Raw genomic sequence first — 13,702 nt, 5'->3', positions numbered from 1 at the left:
GCGTCCTTGTTTGCGATTGAGAGTTCGAACTACCCTTTCTAGAAACACCAAATCCAAGAACGATGGAGCGTACTACCAAGGTTGCGACGCAAGTTAGCAAACGATGCTTTCTAGAAACGACCCCCTGTTTGGGTGTGGAAGTAAATGATAGGCTGGTTATGTCATTGACCGACAGGGGGAGAAAGGCGGGATTGGTGCCTATGGGCGATCAGGAGAATCCGGAATCAAGGGTGTCAAAGGTAGATATACAGAAAAAATTATCGGGAAGTAATTACTTGAAATGAAATAAAGGGTATAGTAAACCTATGGTATGGTTCTAGAACATCACTTGTGTGTGTCTGTGTGTGTGTGTGTGTGTGTGTGTGTGTGTGTGTGTGTATTGTTTAGGTGAATTGGGTCCTACAATTGATCTCCCTGGAGCTACTGGGCGTCGGGGTGAACCAGGGCTGCCAGGTTATTCAGGTAAGTAATTAGAGGCCTGGGATACGCATGCTTTTAACATCACGGCTGCCGCGCATATCCAGCGTCCGCTTGGTGCGCTGGCCGCGCACATCCTCAGAAATGAGCGTGACGCGTACAGGAAATGCAATATTCACATGGATGTTAGGGGCGTATATATATATATATATATATATATATATATAGTGCAGTACATAACTGTACATGAGCATGCAAGGCCAGCTTTATTTGTTACTGAATTCTGTGGTCTGCCCTCAATTGGAGAAGCACTCCACACACTTGTGTAGTGCCCGTGTAGTACTGAAACAAGGTTTTGTTCTCAACGCAGCCGCTTTTGTATGCAAACGTATGCAAACGTTTTAGTCAAAAAGCAAGTATATCTCAGGCCTGAAGGTCACAGTTATTCACAAAGGCATAACCTTATGGTCCTTAAAGGTCCACTCTCACTTCGATGAAAATCTTGGCTAATTAAGCAGTTACTTACAGTTGGGTAATTTTGCAACGCGCTGTTCAAAATCGTACCATCAACTAAAATGTACATAGAGATAAGAGCATGCAACAGTGTAAAATATGTAGCCTACCCCTTCCCGGGACCCATTCATTTACAGTGGGAAAAAGGACTACACAGGACTTCTTGACGTCTTTTTGGGCTGGGATTTGGAGGTGCCCCGGGCCGACTCCAACTTGGGTCTCTGTGGGCACGCGGACCCGAACATTATACGGGGGCTGTATCCAGTTGCCCCACCCCCTCCCCTCCAACTGCTTAAAGTTTGAACTGTACTGAGGATGTATTGCCACTGGTTTGCTCCACAGGTGGACCGGGCCTCCTCGGTGTAACGGGAGACAGAGGCAACCCTGGCCACTCCGGTATTGGGGGCATGAAAGGAGGACCAGGTGACCCCGGCTTTTTTGGAGCCAAAGGTATGGAGTTGTCCTAATGCCATTACCTGTTTACTCAGTGTAACACCTGAATGTAGTGGTGCGTTAGCGAATACAAAAACGTAATCTTTACATCAGATGGTTAGCATGTGCTAACCCCTCTGATCAATTAGCTGACAGATGCCTAGTCATTTGCCATATCTGTGATGTACAGTATGCACCATTCACAGACTGTGACCAGCAGGGGTTAGTGTTTACATCTACTCTGACAGGCCAACACACGCTAGCAGACTTGCACGCAGTTCACTCACACACACACAGACAGACACACACGCATACACACACACACACACACACACACACACACACACACTCACACACACACACACACACATACACAGCTACACATGTTTCTTCTCTATGACCATTTCACCATTCCGCTCATCAGGGTCTGACGGACGGCAAGGAACGCCTGGTCAACAGGGCCAGAAGGGCTGGCCAGGAGTCCCTGGTGCCCATGGAACCAAAGGAGCTGAAGGGCATTCTGGACAACCAGGTATAGACCCTTTCAACAATAAAAACAAAAACAATGCTTGAACATTCTATTTGGTTCCCAATCTACTTCCTCTGCATTAAGATAAAATATGGAATGTTAAAATGGAAGCCTTGTGGGGCCAACTATGATGCTGATAATGGAACTCTCTTGAAAGGGTCTAACTACTAGGGCACGCTGCAGGGAGAGGGGTGTTGGAAATCAAGCACTCAATAGGCCCTAATTTAAATTGTGGGCAAAGTGCAAAGACTGTCAACGAGCAAAGTCCCTCTCGCACATTAACTAGAGCAGTGGTTCTCAAACTGTGGTACGCAGACTCTCTAGTGCTTCTCCGGGAGTCTCCGAGATGGTTTGTCATAAAGACGAAATAATCACTTCAAATTATATAAAAATATATATAATAAAAAACTCCCTAACCACGAGATCACTGAAGTTACATTTGAAAAAAGGAAACAATGCAAAACAGTATGTACAATGTAAAATATGGAATTAAATTGGCTTACTGTATTTTAATGCCGGCCATAATGGTGGTACTTGGAGAGCCAGTTGTTTTCTGAGGTGGTACTCATTGTGAAAAGTTTGAGACCCACTGAATTATAGCTATCATTTGGGCATGTGGGAGCATTGAGTATGTGCATTGTTTGCACTTCAGGTCTTGCCCATGGGTTCATGTCAATTCATACTGACTAACATTTAAAAACATGTTAAATTATGTATATGTTGATATATAAGTTGCACCTGACTTAAAATACGGTACATGGACAAGACTGTCTGGCAAAGGGCTAACAAATACTTTCAATCAATCAATTGCCACTACATACTTTACCTCTGATTTGTTCACAGATGGCAACAGTACTTAAAACATGTTGAACATCCTGAAGATGTACAGTAGTTCTGATTATTAACACTTGCACCGCCTCTCACATTAGCCACTGCTCTGTCTCCACTCACTGCACAACAAAACTTTTTCTTCTTCTTGAATTTCCCCTTGGGGATCAATAAAGTATCTATCTATCTATCTAAAACACCACCACTGAGGTGTCCCTTCCATCCAGACACCAAACAAGTCAGGAGACCTGATATAGAAATGTTACATGGCACCTCTTCCTGCTGGCGGTTTTGTGTAGGTACAAAACTGGTGCTAGTGTAGTGGCTAAGGAGCTGGGCTAGCCTGCAGTGGCCAGAAAAGTTGTGGGTTCAATTCCTGGCTTCCACCATTGTGCCCTTAAGCAAGGCACTTAACCCTGAGTTGCTCCAGGGACAATGTAACAATGCCCTTGTAAAATAAATGAGATATGTAAGTTATTTGAAAAAAGTGTGCTAAATGACTACTGGTACATGTAATGTAAAGTGACATGATGGTATGGGTGTCACTGATCCTGTTTTAAAGTGACCAAGAGATGATGAATATGGTTGCATGTAATCCACTGATTGGTGTTGTGCTTCTCTCTCCAGGTTTCCCCGGTCAGACAGGAATCGGTGGACTTGATGGTCTGAAAGGAAACAAGGGATTGCCCGGCATACCAGGTGCCATTTTTATACCATCACACAGAATTATGGCATATCAGGCGCCATTTTTATACCATCACACAGAACTATGGCATACCAAGGCCAACCTTTGAGACTCCAATGTCAAGCTCATTTTTTATAATCAAAGATGTGTTTTGAAAAACTAGAAACAATATGAAACAATAGTTTTGTAAAAAATAAATAAATAAAAACATCTAGAATTTGTGGAACCAAGTTTAGGATGGATTTAGGATGAAGCTCAATGTCTGACCACATTCATTAGTATACTGTATGAGCTGACATAATGTGTGTTTGTGGTTTCAGGTCTTGACACAGTGGGGCCACCAGGCCACCCTGGTGCTAAAGGCCAGAAAGGAGAGTCGGGCATCCCCAGCACACTGGTCGGCAGCCAGGGAGGAGACGGCGCGAAAGGATATTCAGGAGATCCAGGTAGGGACATTGTGGGAAATGGAGTTTACAGCTTTTCTGCTAAAGGGCTCCCTGTTCAGTTGGTTGCATCATGTGTGGAGTGATTGTTAACATGCTCTGCAGGTGATCAAGGACGGCCTGGCCCTCAAGGTCCACAGGGTCCCCCAGGGTTCGGAGGAACCCCAGACAGACCTGGGCGGCCTGGAGATTCTGGTTATCCCGGACAGAAAGGACTCCCAGGTGGAGTACAATAACCTATTGCAATATTATATACACTATAGTGGAGACACACATAGGAGCGCTTGTATGTGTTATATGACATAGGGCCTGCATCTAGACTGTGTATGACATACCGGTGCATAACAGCATTTGTAAAGCATTTATTATAGTCTGTGTTCTGTGTGTGTGTGTGTGTGTGTGTGTGTGTGTGTGAAAAAGTGTTATGATACCATGGATGGCTCTCTGTTTTTACACGCTATACGTGTTTTGTTCTCTAGGCTTCCCCGGACCCAGAGGCACGCCAGGCATCCCCTCTGTGTTTGGGGACAAGGGAGACAAGGGCATAGGCGGCCTGTTTGGCCTTACTGGTCTGAAGGGCTTCCAGGGTGACAGGGGGCAGGAAGGGTTTCCTGGACCAAACGGAATCTCAGGACAGAAAGGTCAGCCTGGGTGCACTGCAGCTTACCCATTCTTCAGTCACCCTGTCATATATAGACTTATCCATTCTTCAGTTACCCTGTCATATATAGACTTATCCATTCTTCAGTCACCCTGTCATATAGATAGGCTCACCCATTCTTCAGTCACCCTGTCATATATAGACTCACCCATTCTTCAGTCACCCTCTTATACAGTATATAGACACCCATTCTTCAGTCACCCTGTCATATATAGACTCACCCATTCTTCAGTCACCCTGTTATATATAGACTTATCCGATTCTTCAGTCACAGGGCCCTATCGTGAACCCGACACAAGGTGGCGCAAAGTGCAACGCAAGGCTTATTCTTATCTTACACTCAATAAAGTGAGGAATTTATTCGCCATGCGCTCCACTTTTATTAAACCTTGCGCCCAGGGGTGTGGAAATTAATGACTTAAGGTGTGGTCTGGCGCGTGATCTAAAAATCGCTATCTTACGCCATCTAAAAAGTATTACGGCACTGACCAAGAAAAAACCTGGTCTGTAGCGAAAAGCTAAGCTGAAGACACGCTGTCACGAGATATAAGCAGCAACTCCTCCGCAGGATAAATATCTTGATAAAGATTTTTATTCAGTCATTCGAACATTATTGGGGTAAGTGTTGCTTTTTTCAGGCTATGTTTTCGATGGTAACCTTGTCAGTCAATAGTGAAAGTAATTAACTGTGTAGAACTGTTTTGTCAGACTACAGTAAGACCACAGTAAAGTTAGTTTCACATTGCCTATGAGTTCAAATAATAGGTGAGTGCAGATGCATGTAGGCTACACTCTGCTAGTCACAAACAGGTTTTAGTAAAGCAAGGTTTAGTGGAATCTCTGTTCCATACGGTCTCGCATGCAAGCAGATTCCTTCAAATGCGCTGCTGACTATCAAAATGCCGATGCATTGTTTGAAGTTGCGCTGCTTGCTGTTAAAGGGAATGACAGATGTCATTCTCATTGGTTAAAGGATGTTACGCCCCAAAACACACCCATGACTTATTAAAGCAACACCAAAGAGTTTTTTGTACCTTAAAATAATGTTTCCAAAATCGTTTCAGTGGTTCATCAACTCGTAACAGGTTGAACGGCACTTTCTGCATTCGCTTCGCGGCCCTCTATCGGCTATTACCGCACTATGTAAGTTTGCTGCATCGGGTAGCGGATCTGTAGTTCGATGGAATGAGACATGAGAAACTACAAATTTCACTTGCATCTGATGTCGCAATACATCGTACTTTCATAAAATCATGCAACTTATTATACCTTGTCTGTGGACATTGTTATTTGCAAAGCCGGTGCTGGATAAACAAATAGTGCGTGCGACAGATGAAAAGTTCTTTGGTGTTGCTTTAAGAAACATAAGAACAACCCTTTTGCGCCCAGATTTTGATCACTAAATCACGCCATTAAATTAGTGATTGCGGACTGGCCATGTCTTTAATGTCTATAAACACCTCTGACCTCCCGTTTCTGATCGCCAAAATAGGGCCCATAGACTCACTCATTCTTCAGTCCTGTCATATACTCACCCATTCTTCAGTCTTCCTGTCATATAAAGACTCACAGGAGGGATGCTTTGTCTTGTACTGGGTGTTCAAGCACACTGAAGTGAAAGAGGTGAAATTAATCTTGATGGGTCATGTGGGACATTTGCTAATGCCCAAACGAATCTGCCCAAGATGTCTAATATGTCTCTGGGTCTGTGAGACCAGATGCAAGTCAACACAGCTGTCTTACAACGGTGTTGTGTTTGTGTCCTGCAGGGGTCAAGGGAGAAACAGGCACGATGGGACCTCCTGGCAAGCCAGGCTTTAAAGGAGACCGCGGCCCCACCGGTCCCAAAGGACAGACTGGACAACCAGGTAACGACACTTTGATCAACAACCCTCTTCTGTTCTCCCTCATTCCTATATACCCGGTCGTGACATAGACCTGTAAGGGACCCAACACAACAGAACACTAGCCCATTACTTATCGTCATTGAGCCTCCTCACTGAGCCTGCGCTTGCTCCCTTGGTCTGCTCTAGGTTTCCCCGGGGCCACAGGGGCGCAGGGACGTCCTCCGATCCCGGTCAAGATTCCGGCGGAGAGAGGTCCACCAGGGCCTCCTGGACAATGGGGGCCCGGAGGCACGAAAGGAGCACCGGGTTACCCAGGACCACACGGAGACCCAGGTAGAACAGCCCTGTTTTAATGAGCGCATGTGTATGTGTGTGTCTGAGGGAGAGAGCTACAGTAGGTACACTCCCTATGACACCTAAGCACGTGTGATAGAGAAAGTGAATAATAACTCTTTCTCTCTCTTTCTCTCTCTCTATCACATCCAAGGCTTTGTGGGGCTTAAAGGAGACAAAGGAATGCCAGGTGTCAGTGGACGGTCAGGAACACCTGGTTTCCGTGGAGATCCAGGATACCAGGGATACCCCGGTATTCAAGGCCTGGAAGGTACAGTTGAGACGTTGTGTGGCTTGTTTGGGCAAGGCAGATTACAGTTACAGGATTCTAGGCTAGATTAGTGGATTAAGGGTAGGATTTGGGCAGCCAGTTAACTATAGCTTCTGGGTCACTAAGAATGATTTAGCAGAGTGAAAATATTCAGAACTCTCAACTCTCATATACCCCCCTTGTATGTAGTGGTTTATGTCTTAGTAGGCATCATAATCAAGGTTAATGTGAAACCAGTGATTTATGGATCAAATATTGCATTGTTTACATGATAGGACATGATTTTTGTCATACTCATATTTATTCTACACATCAGCATTGTTTTAAAAGTTCATCTGTTTTGCGTCTTACTGTTTCTTTCATTCACCTTATCTTCAAGTTTTGTCTTGATTTTTTTTCTTTCCATCTTGCTTTATCCTCCACCCCTATCTCCTATCATCCACCCCTTTTCCTCCACCACCACCACAATACACACACACACACACACACACACACACACACACACACACACACACACACACACACACACACACACACACACACACACACACACACGCGCACACACCCTCCAGGTTCTCGGGGCCTCCCTGGCATCCCTGGTCGTGGTGGCATGCCTGGGCGTAGCGTGAGTGTGGGCTACCTGCTGGTCAAGCACAGCCAGACCGACCAGACGCCCATGTGTCCAGTGGGCATGTCTAAGCTATGGGACGGATACAGCCTGCTCTACTTCGAAGGCCAGGAGAAAGCCCACAACCAAGACCTAGGTGACACTTCTCATCTGAACTCCTTTCACATAACCAATCCCATAATAATGAGGCAGAATTTAAAGGTCTCAGGCCCGGGCTACATCGGAAGCGGCGGTCATATAGGTTTAGTCATAATTTTTTTTCTTTTTTTTTCCTTTCTTTTTCGCATGTCCAAAATTCCGTCAAGGATTCCCGGGACACTGAAAGACCGAGGTAGACGAAACTTGGTGGGCATGTAACCCCATATGGATAGCATGGAACCATCATTTTTCGTTTTGATCTGTAGCCCCCCCGCTGGACTGCACCCCCCTAAAGGAGGGTAGGGCAGACACAGTTTTCTGGGAATATCTCGAGAACCGTAAGGTTTAGGAGGACCATTTTTTTTCTGTATGTTGATCTCAAGGGGCCATGTCAACCCATTCCATAACCACTCATTTCATGTATAGCGCCACCTAGTTAAACACAAAAAAGTAAAAATGAGGTGTTGTAATCGCAGGTATCTGTGACCTAACATAGTTAAAACTGCACGAAATTGGAAGTGTAGGATCAATATGACACCCTCTGAATGCACACCAAGTTTCGTGGAATTCCGTTCATGGGGGGCCACACAATAAATTAATTTATGTTACTATACACCAACTGGCCTGTAGGTGGCCGGAGACAGTTTTCTGTGAATATCTCGAGAACCATAGGGCCTAGGAGGTCCACCTTTTTTTTGTATGTTGGTCTTAAGGGGGCATGTCAACCCATCCCATTACCACTTATTTCATGTATAGCGCCACCTAGTTAAAAATTAAAAAGCAAAATATTAGGTGTTTTCATCACAATATCTCTGGCTGACATGGTCAAAACTGCACGAAATTGAAAGTGTAGGATCATTATGACACCCTCCGAATGCATGCCAAGTTTTGTGAACTTTCGTTCATGGGGGGCCTTACAATAAAAGAATTTATGTGTACATTTAGTGACCGTACACCAACAAGGATTCCCGGGACACTGAAAGACCGGGGTACACGAAACTTGGTGGGCATGTAACCCCACATGGATAGCATGGAACCATCGTTTTTCGTTTTGATCTGTAGCCCCCCCGCTGTACTGGACCCCCCGAAAGGAGGGTAGGGCAGACACAGTTTTCTGTGAATATCTTGAGAACCGTAGGGCCTAGGATGACCAATTTTTTTCCGTATGTTTGCCTCCAGGGGTCATGTTAACCCATTCCATGTGCACACATGTCCATAAACAGATACACACGCACACACATACATTCACAGTAATCATACGTATGACACATACTCACACAGTAGACATATGTACGCATGCATGCACATGCACAAACACACATACGCAGGCAAACACACAAGCACGCACACACACACACACCCACACCCACACACATAAACATAAACGTGTACACGCACACATGCACACAATTCAAGAATTTCTCAGAATTATGAACAGGCAAGATGGGGGTGGGGTTGTATAAAATGAATTTTACATGTGAAATCTATGAACTAATCATGTTTTGGTACTTGTTGTCTAGCAGATACCAGTGAGAATTGAGTGTGGATAATGCAATTTAGTGAGACAGTAAGAATCATATAGGCCTTTCAGCGTGATTTATTTTTGTGGAAAAAATGTGCTGGACTAGGCGGCGGTCATATTTTGTACCGCTCTGCGGTACATCTAGTTATTGTTAAATTATCGTCTTTAATTGAATTTAACAAACAACATCAGGTCTGGCGGGCTCCTGCATCCCACGTTTCAGTACCATGCCCTTCCTCTACTGCAACCCCAACGACCTGTGCCGCTACGCTGACCGCAACGACAAGTCCTTCTGGCTGTCCACCACGGCGCCCATCCCCATGATGCCGGTGGAGGGCGAGGAGATCAAGCCGTACATCAGCCGCTGCTCGGTGTGCGAGGCGCCCTCTGTGGCCATTGCCGTCCACAGCCAGGACGTCACCATCCCGCAGTGCCCCCTGGGCTGGCGCAGTTTGTGGATTGGATACTCCTTCCTCATGGTGAGAAGCTAGCAACAAAAACAACAACCTCTTTAAAGTGGTTTTTTTTTTTTGTTGTTTAAGAAAATAATTAAAATAAAACAAATTTACAAATTCAAATTGAATTTAAAAATATAGACACATTTCAAAATGTACATATTCACTAGCATGTTTCAGGGCTACTGTCAAGTTTTCAGCCCCCTGAATCTTTCAGATTACCCAATACACACCAATACAAGTCTGGCTTCAGAAAATAAAAGTCCTGCCATGTATTGGTTCTACCTGTGTGCTTAACACATGTGATTTCACTAATTAGCTGATCTACCTGGCTTAAGAATTGTACTAGTTAAAATCAGCTAATTAAGCGAATGGTTGGAACCAAAATGTGGCAGGACCTTTACTTTCTGAAGCCGGACTTTTACACCTCTTCCTGTGTGCAGATTAAAGATGAGGAGGAGAAGGTGGACACCACAGACTTAGATTCCAGTGCTAATGTAAAGGCCTTGCTTCTTGTTAAGACCTTTGTGCCATCAAACTCTTGTTTGTCCCCACATAAGATACTTTAAATAGCAGTATTTGTGTTCCTCATGATGTCTGCTACCTCTAGGGAAGTGTTGACTGCTCTTTGAATCAATTAAGCAATATAGTGGTGGTGCTGATGCAATGCAGTCGTCTGCGGCCTATTTCTGTTTGTCTGTAATTTCTAGTACAGGGTAGTAAAGGGGTAGTAAATAATTTGAGCTATCTTGAGTTTTCTTTAAGTTTCAGAGCAGCACTCCTCCATTGACCTGCTTGTATTTGATACAGTACCTGTTGTGGAATGTGGTAGGCTTATTATGAATAAGTAGGCCTGCAGTCTGAAGCATAAACAAAACTAGCTGGTTAGCATTGCAATGTTAGAGGATATCTAGGTGGTTTTGACATTACGTCAAAACGATTAATAATTCACACTCTGTTACCATTTTTTTTGTGTAATTTTTGAATTTGTTAAACTAAAAATCCAAGTCCAATTTATATTGTACGGCTCTTCACAATGCTAGTAGAACGCTCCATTGACTTGAATTCCCAACGTTCTACGGTAAAATATTTTCATGTAATTACCTCTGCAAACATATAATTACCGATGTCAATGGCAACGGGTTTTGTGCTTCTGATTTAAGTTTTTCATATCACTCCGCAAGTAGTCCGGTCACTTCTTGCATTGGAACTTCATTCAAAAGTGAAAGCAGACGGTTGATCAGTTATGGTTTAAAGAATGTTTGATTCAAGTTCAGCGTGTGTTGCAAACTATTTGTTTCTCAGCAAAAGCCACAACGAAACGGTAACAAATAAATGTAAAGAGACATATCGTGGACGTGGATTTTCGTTTTGGCAAGTAGCCGTATAATAAGCAGGATTATGTACTGAACTCCGGTCATTAGTGGGAAAATAAGTCCCTTCAGGGCGGAACAAGACCCCTCCGTTGCGTGTCGGGGTCCGGTTCGCCCTGTCGGGACTTATTTTCCCAATAATGACCGGCGTTCTATACATTATCCCTTACTTAAAAGTATCTGTGTTAGTTTTGAACGTTTCAACCAGAAGCCCTCTAGGAACAGATAGAATGAGTCTATACATACCCCTTTAATGTGTCCACTTTGTATGAAAGCGTAACCAGCTGTATATATGTCAGACGGGGTAACTCTTCTCTTCTCCAACCCCTCACAGCACTCTGCAGCGGGGAAGCAGGGTGGCGGGCAGCTGCTGGTGTCGCCAGGGTCGTGCCTGGAGGACTTCCGCAGCACGCCCTTCATCGAGTGCAATGGCGCCAAGGGCACGTGCCACTACTTCGCCAACAAGTACAGCTTTTGGCTCGCGTCCATGGAGCAGAACTTCAACAGCTCGCCGGGCAGCGAGACACTCAAGGCCGGACAGCTACTCTCGCGCATCAGCCGCTGCCAGGTCTGCATGAAGAACCTGTGAGCCCACTTCCAGAGGCGCTAGCGTCTTCTCACTGTCCCCACTAAAGCATAACACACACACACACACACACACACACACACACACACACACACACACACACACACACACACACACACACACACACACACACACACAACCACACAGACACACAGACACACAGACACACACACACACACACACACACACACACACACACAACCACACAGACACACACACACACTATGCTTGTGCTTTACCACCAACCTTACGTCCCACACCAATTGCCCTCGAAGAACTTATGCAAGTGTATCAACCACTTTCCCACAAGCCTGGCAGAGCACGCCACCCTCTGAGAAACATATATGTAAAAACAAAATCACTTTTTGTACTTTCTTATTATATTGAAAATGGTGCTTCCTGTCTAACTTATTACCTCAGCTATGTATTAAACAGATAATTTTTATAGGTAACAACATCAAAATACAGCTGAACCAAAGATGCCCGTATGTATGCACTGCTTTGGCTTAGTGTTCTTTTTTCCAAGGAATATTTTCACATTCCTTTTTCGGTGCCTTCATTTCTAAAACGGAATCTCTGCCATGTCAAGTGATATGTCCACTGATGGACCAGCCTGGTTAAGTGAGGGCTGGCTTCCAGGCTACTTTCAGGCGATTTTGGAGAGGGGGTATATTTGCAATTTCTTGGTTTTACTACTTGCTCTTTGAAAGAAAAAGAATGAAAAATATATGCATATATATTTTCAGTTTTTAGCTTTGGGATATCCCTTGTGCACTTATACACTGTCTCTTCAATCTGTGTTATGTGTATTACTAATCCATTCTTAGTTCCACTAAGTCCACTCACTCAGAACCGGAAATTATACAGTGCTAATCTGCAGCTCCAGCATTGCTTCAATCGTTGCATATGAATAAAAGTGTGCATTTTATTGTTTCTAGTGTAATCTACTAGACAGTAGATCTGAACATGTATAGGCCATTGACAATTTAATGATATATATATACACACAAATTGCACTGATTTTCTTCTCAGTTATTTTTTTGAGTTCACACCCAGAATAAATGTCTGGTGTGGCTTCAGCAGGTAGACCTAAAGGATATCTTTGACCAGTGACATGTTTTCTATGTCTGATAAAAACGGCTATGTTGGCTGTCTCCACATTTTCTAAGATATCAATAAATGGCAGCAGTATCTGCCGTAGATGTATAAGTAAGTGCTTTCTTGAAAGCCTCGCTACAAACTGTAAACTCCTTAGTGCAGTGTGTCCAGAGGACCCCACAGCTGAGGATGACATACATATGAGGTCTTGATACAAGGTGCGTATGAGGTGATTCAAAAATGAAAACAAGACACTGCACCCTAAAATCACTGTGCTCGTCAAAGACAACCATGAGCAGCCATCATCTCTTGCACTGACAAGCATCTGCTGGGTTCGGTGTAGAGTGTGCAGGTATTATACATCTCGCTCAACAGTCTCCTCATCAAGGAGTCTTCAACAACTCATTTAGTTGTGTACTTTGATCAGGTTAAATGAAAAGTGCCCATAAGAATGATGCCATCAATTTTAATGTTCCTTTATTTGTTTTTATATGTAAATTTCAATTGTTTTAATGGCACATCTCTCTTAGCTGTTCCTGTGGCTGTTGTAATGTAATTATGTTGGATATATTTGAGTGCTACCTTATGAATATGTCAAATGTTAGTGTACTTGAATAACAGCAAAATACATGCTTTTGTTTGTTAGGCTCTGTGTCCCTGTGACTTTCTTTAGCTCGCTGGTCGGGGGCTGATCTTCATTGAGCAAGGTTAACCTAATATGTTATGCAATAAAGCTGCTGTGAATAGATCACAGATGTAGTGAGTTTGATGCAGGTGTAAAAAGATCGACACTTGTAGCGTGAAATTGTCCAATCAATGCACCGCTCACTTTTTCAGCTTCGTAGCATAGAGAGAAACCTGGAACTTCATCCCTGAAGGAGTCAACGCCAGAGATGAGAAACACAGATACACAAACACCACACTACTGACTGTCACAGCCCCT

At 44.1% G+C, this 13,702-nt stretch overlaps 1 protein-coding gene across 2 annotated transcripts in view; it reads left to right on the top strand.

Annotated features, from left to right (window-relative positions):
* col4a2 (collagen, type IV, alpha 2) overlaps positions 1 to 13,507 on the top strand; it is a 75,892-nt gene extending 62,385 nt beyond the window's left edge. For both annotated transcript variants that reach the window (XM_076264039.1, XM_076264037.1), the window contains 14 exons: positions 176 to 239; positions 388 to 462; positions 1,273 to 1,380; positions 1,787 to 1,894; positions 3,347 to 3,418; positions 3,725 to 3,850; positions 3,953 to 4,069; positions 4,327 to 4,488; positions 6,278 to 6,376; positions 6,542 to 6,688; positions 6,843 to 6,959; positions 7,532 to 7,723; positions 9,440 to 9,726; positions 11,410 to 13,507. In XM_076264039.1, coding sequence (XP_076120154.1) covers positions 176 to 239; positions 388 to 462; positions 1,273 to 1,380; positions 1,787 to 1,894; positions 3,347 to 3,418; positions 3,725 to 3,850; positions 3,953 to 4,069; positions 4,327 to 4,488; positions 6,278 to 6,376; positions 6,542 to 6,688; positions 6,843 to 6,959; positions 7,532 to 7,723; positions 9,440 to 9,726; positions 11,410 to 11,664 — 1,929 coding nt within the window. In that variant the 3' untranslated portion in view covers positions 11,665 to 13,507. The remainder of the gene's footprint in view (positions 1 to 175; positions 240 to 387; positions 463 to 1,272; positions 1,381 to 1,786; positions 1,895 to 3,346; positions 3,419 to 3,724; positions 3,851 to 3,952; positions 4,070 to 4,326; positions 4,489 to 6,277; positions 6,377 to 6,541; positions 6,689 to 6,842; positions 6,960 to 7,531; positions 7,724 to 9,439; positions 9,727 to 11,409) is intronic.
* The last annotated feature ends 195 nt before the right edge of the window (positions 13,508 to 13,702 follow it).

Source organism: Alosa pseudoharengus, unplaced genomic scaffold (assembly GCF_046254945.1).
Source record: "Alosa pseudoharengus isolate Yale_2024_CS ecotype anadromous, Long Island Sound unplaced genomic scaffold, YU_APseudo_1.1 YU_APseudo_1.1_scf_3, whole genome shotgun sequence".
Taxonomy (NCBI): domain Eukaryota; kingdom Metazoa; phylum Chordata; class Actinopteri; order Clupeiformes; family Clupeidae; genus Alosa; species Alosa pseudoharengus.
Note: the sequence above shows the minus strand (reverse complement) of the source record. Positions and strands in the feature narration are given on the sequence as shown.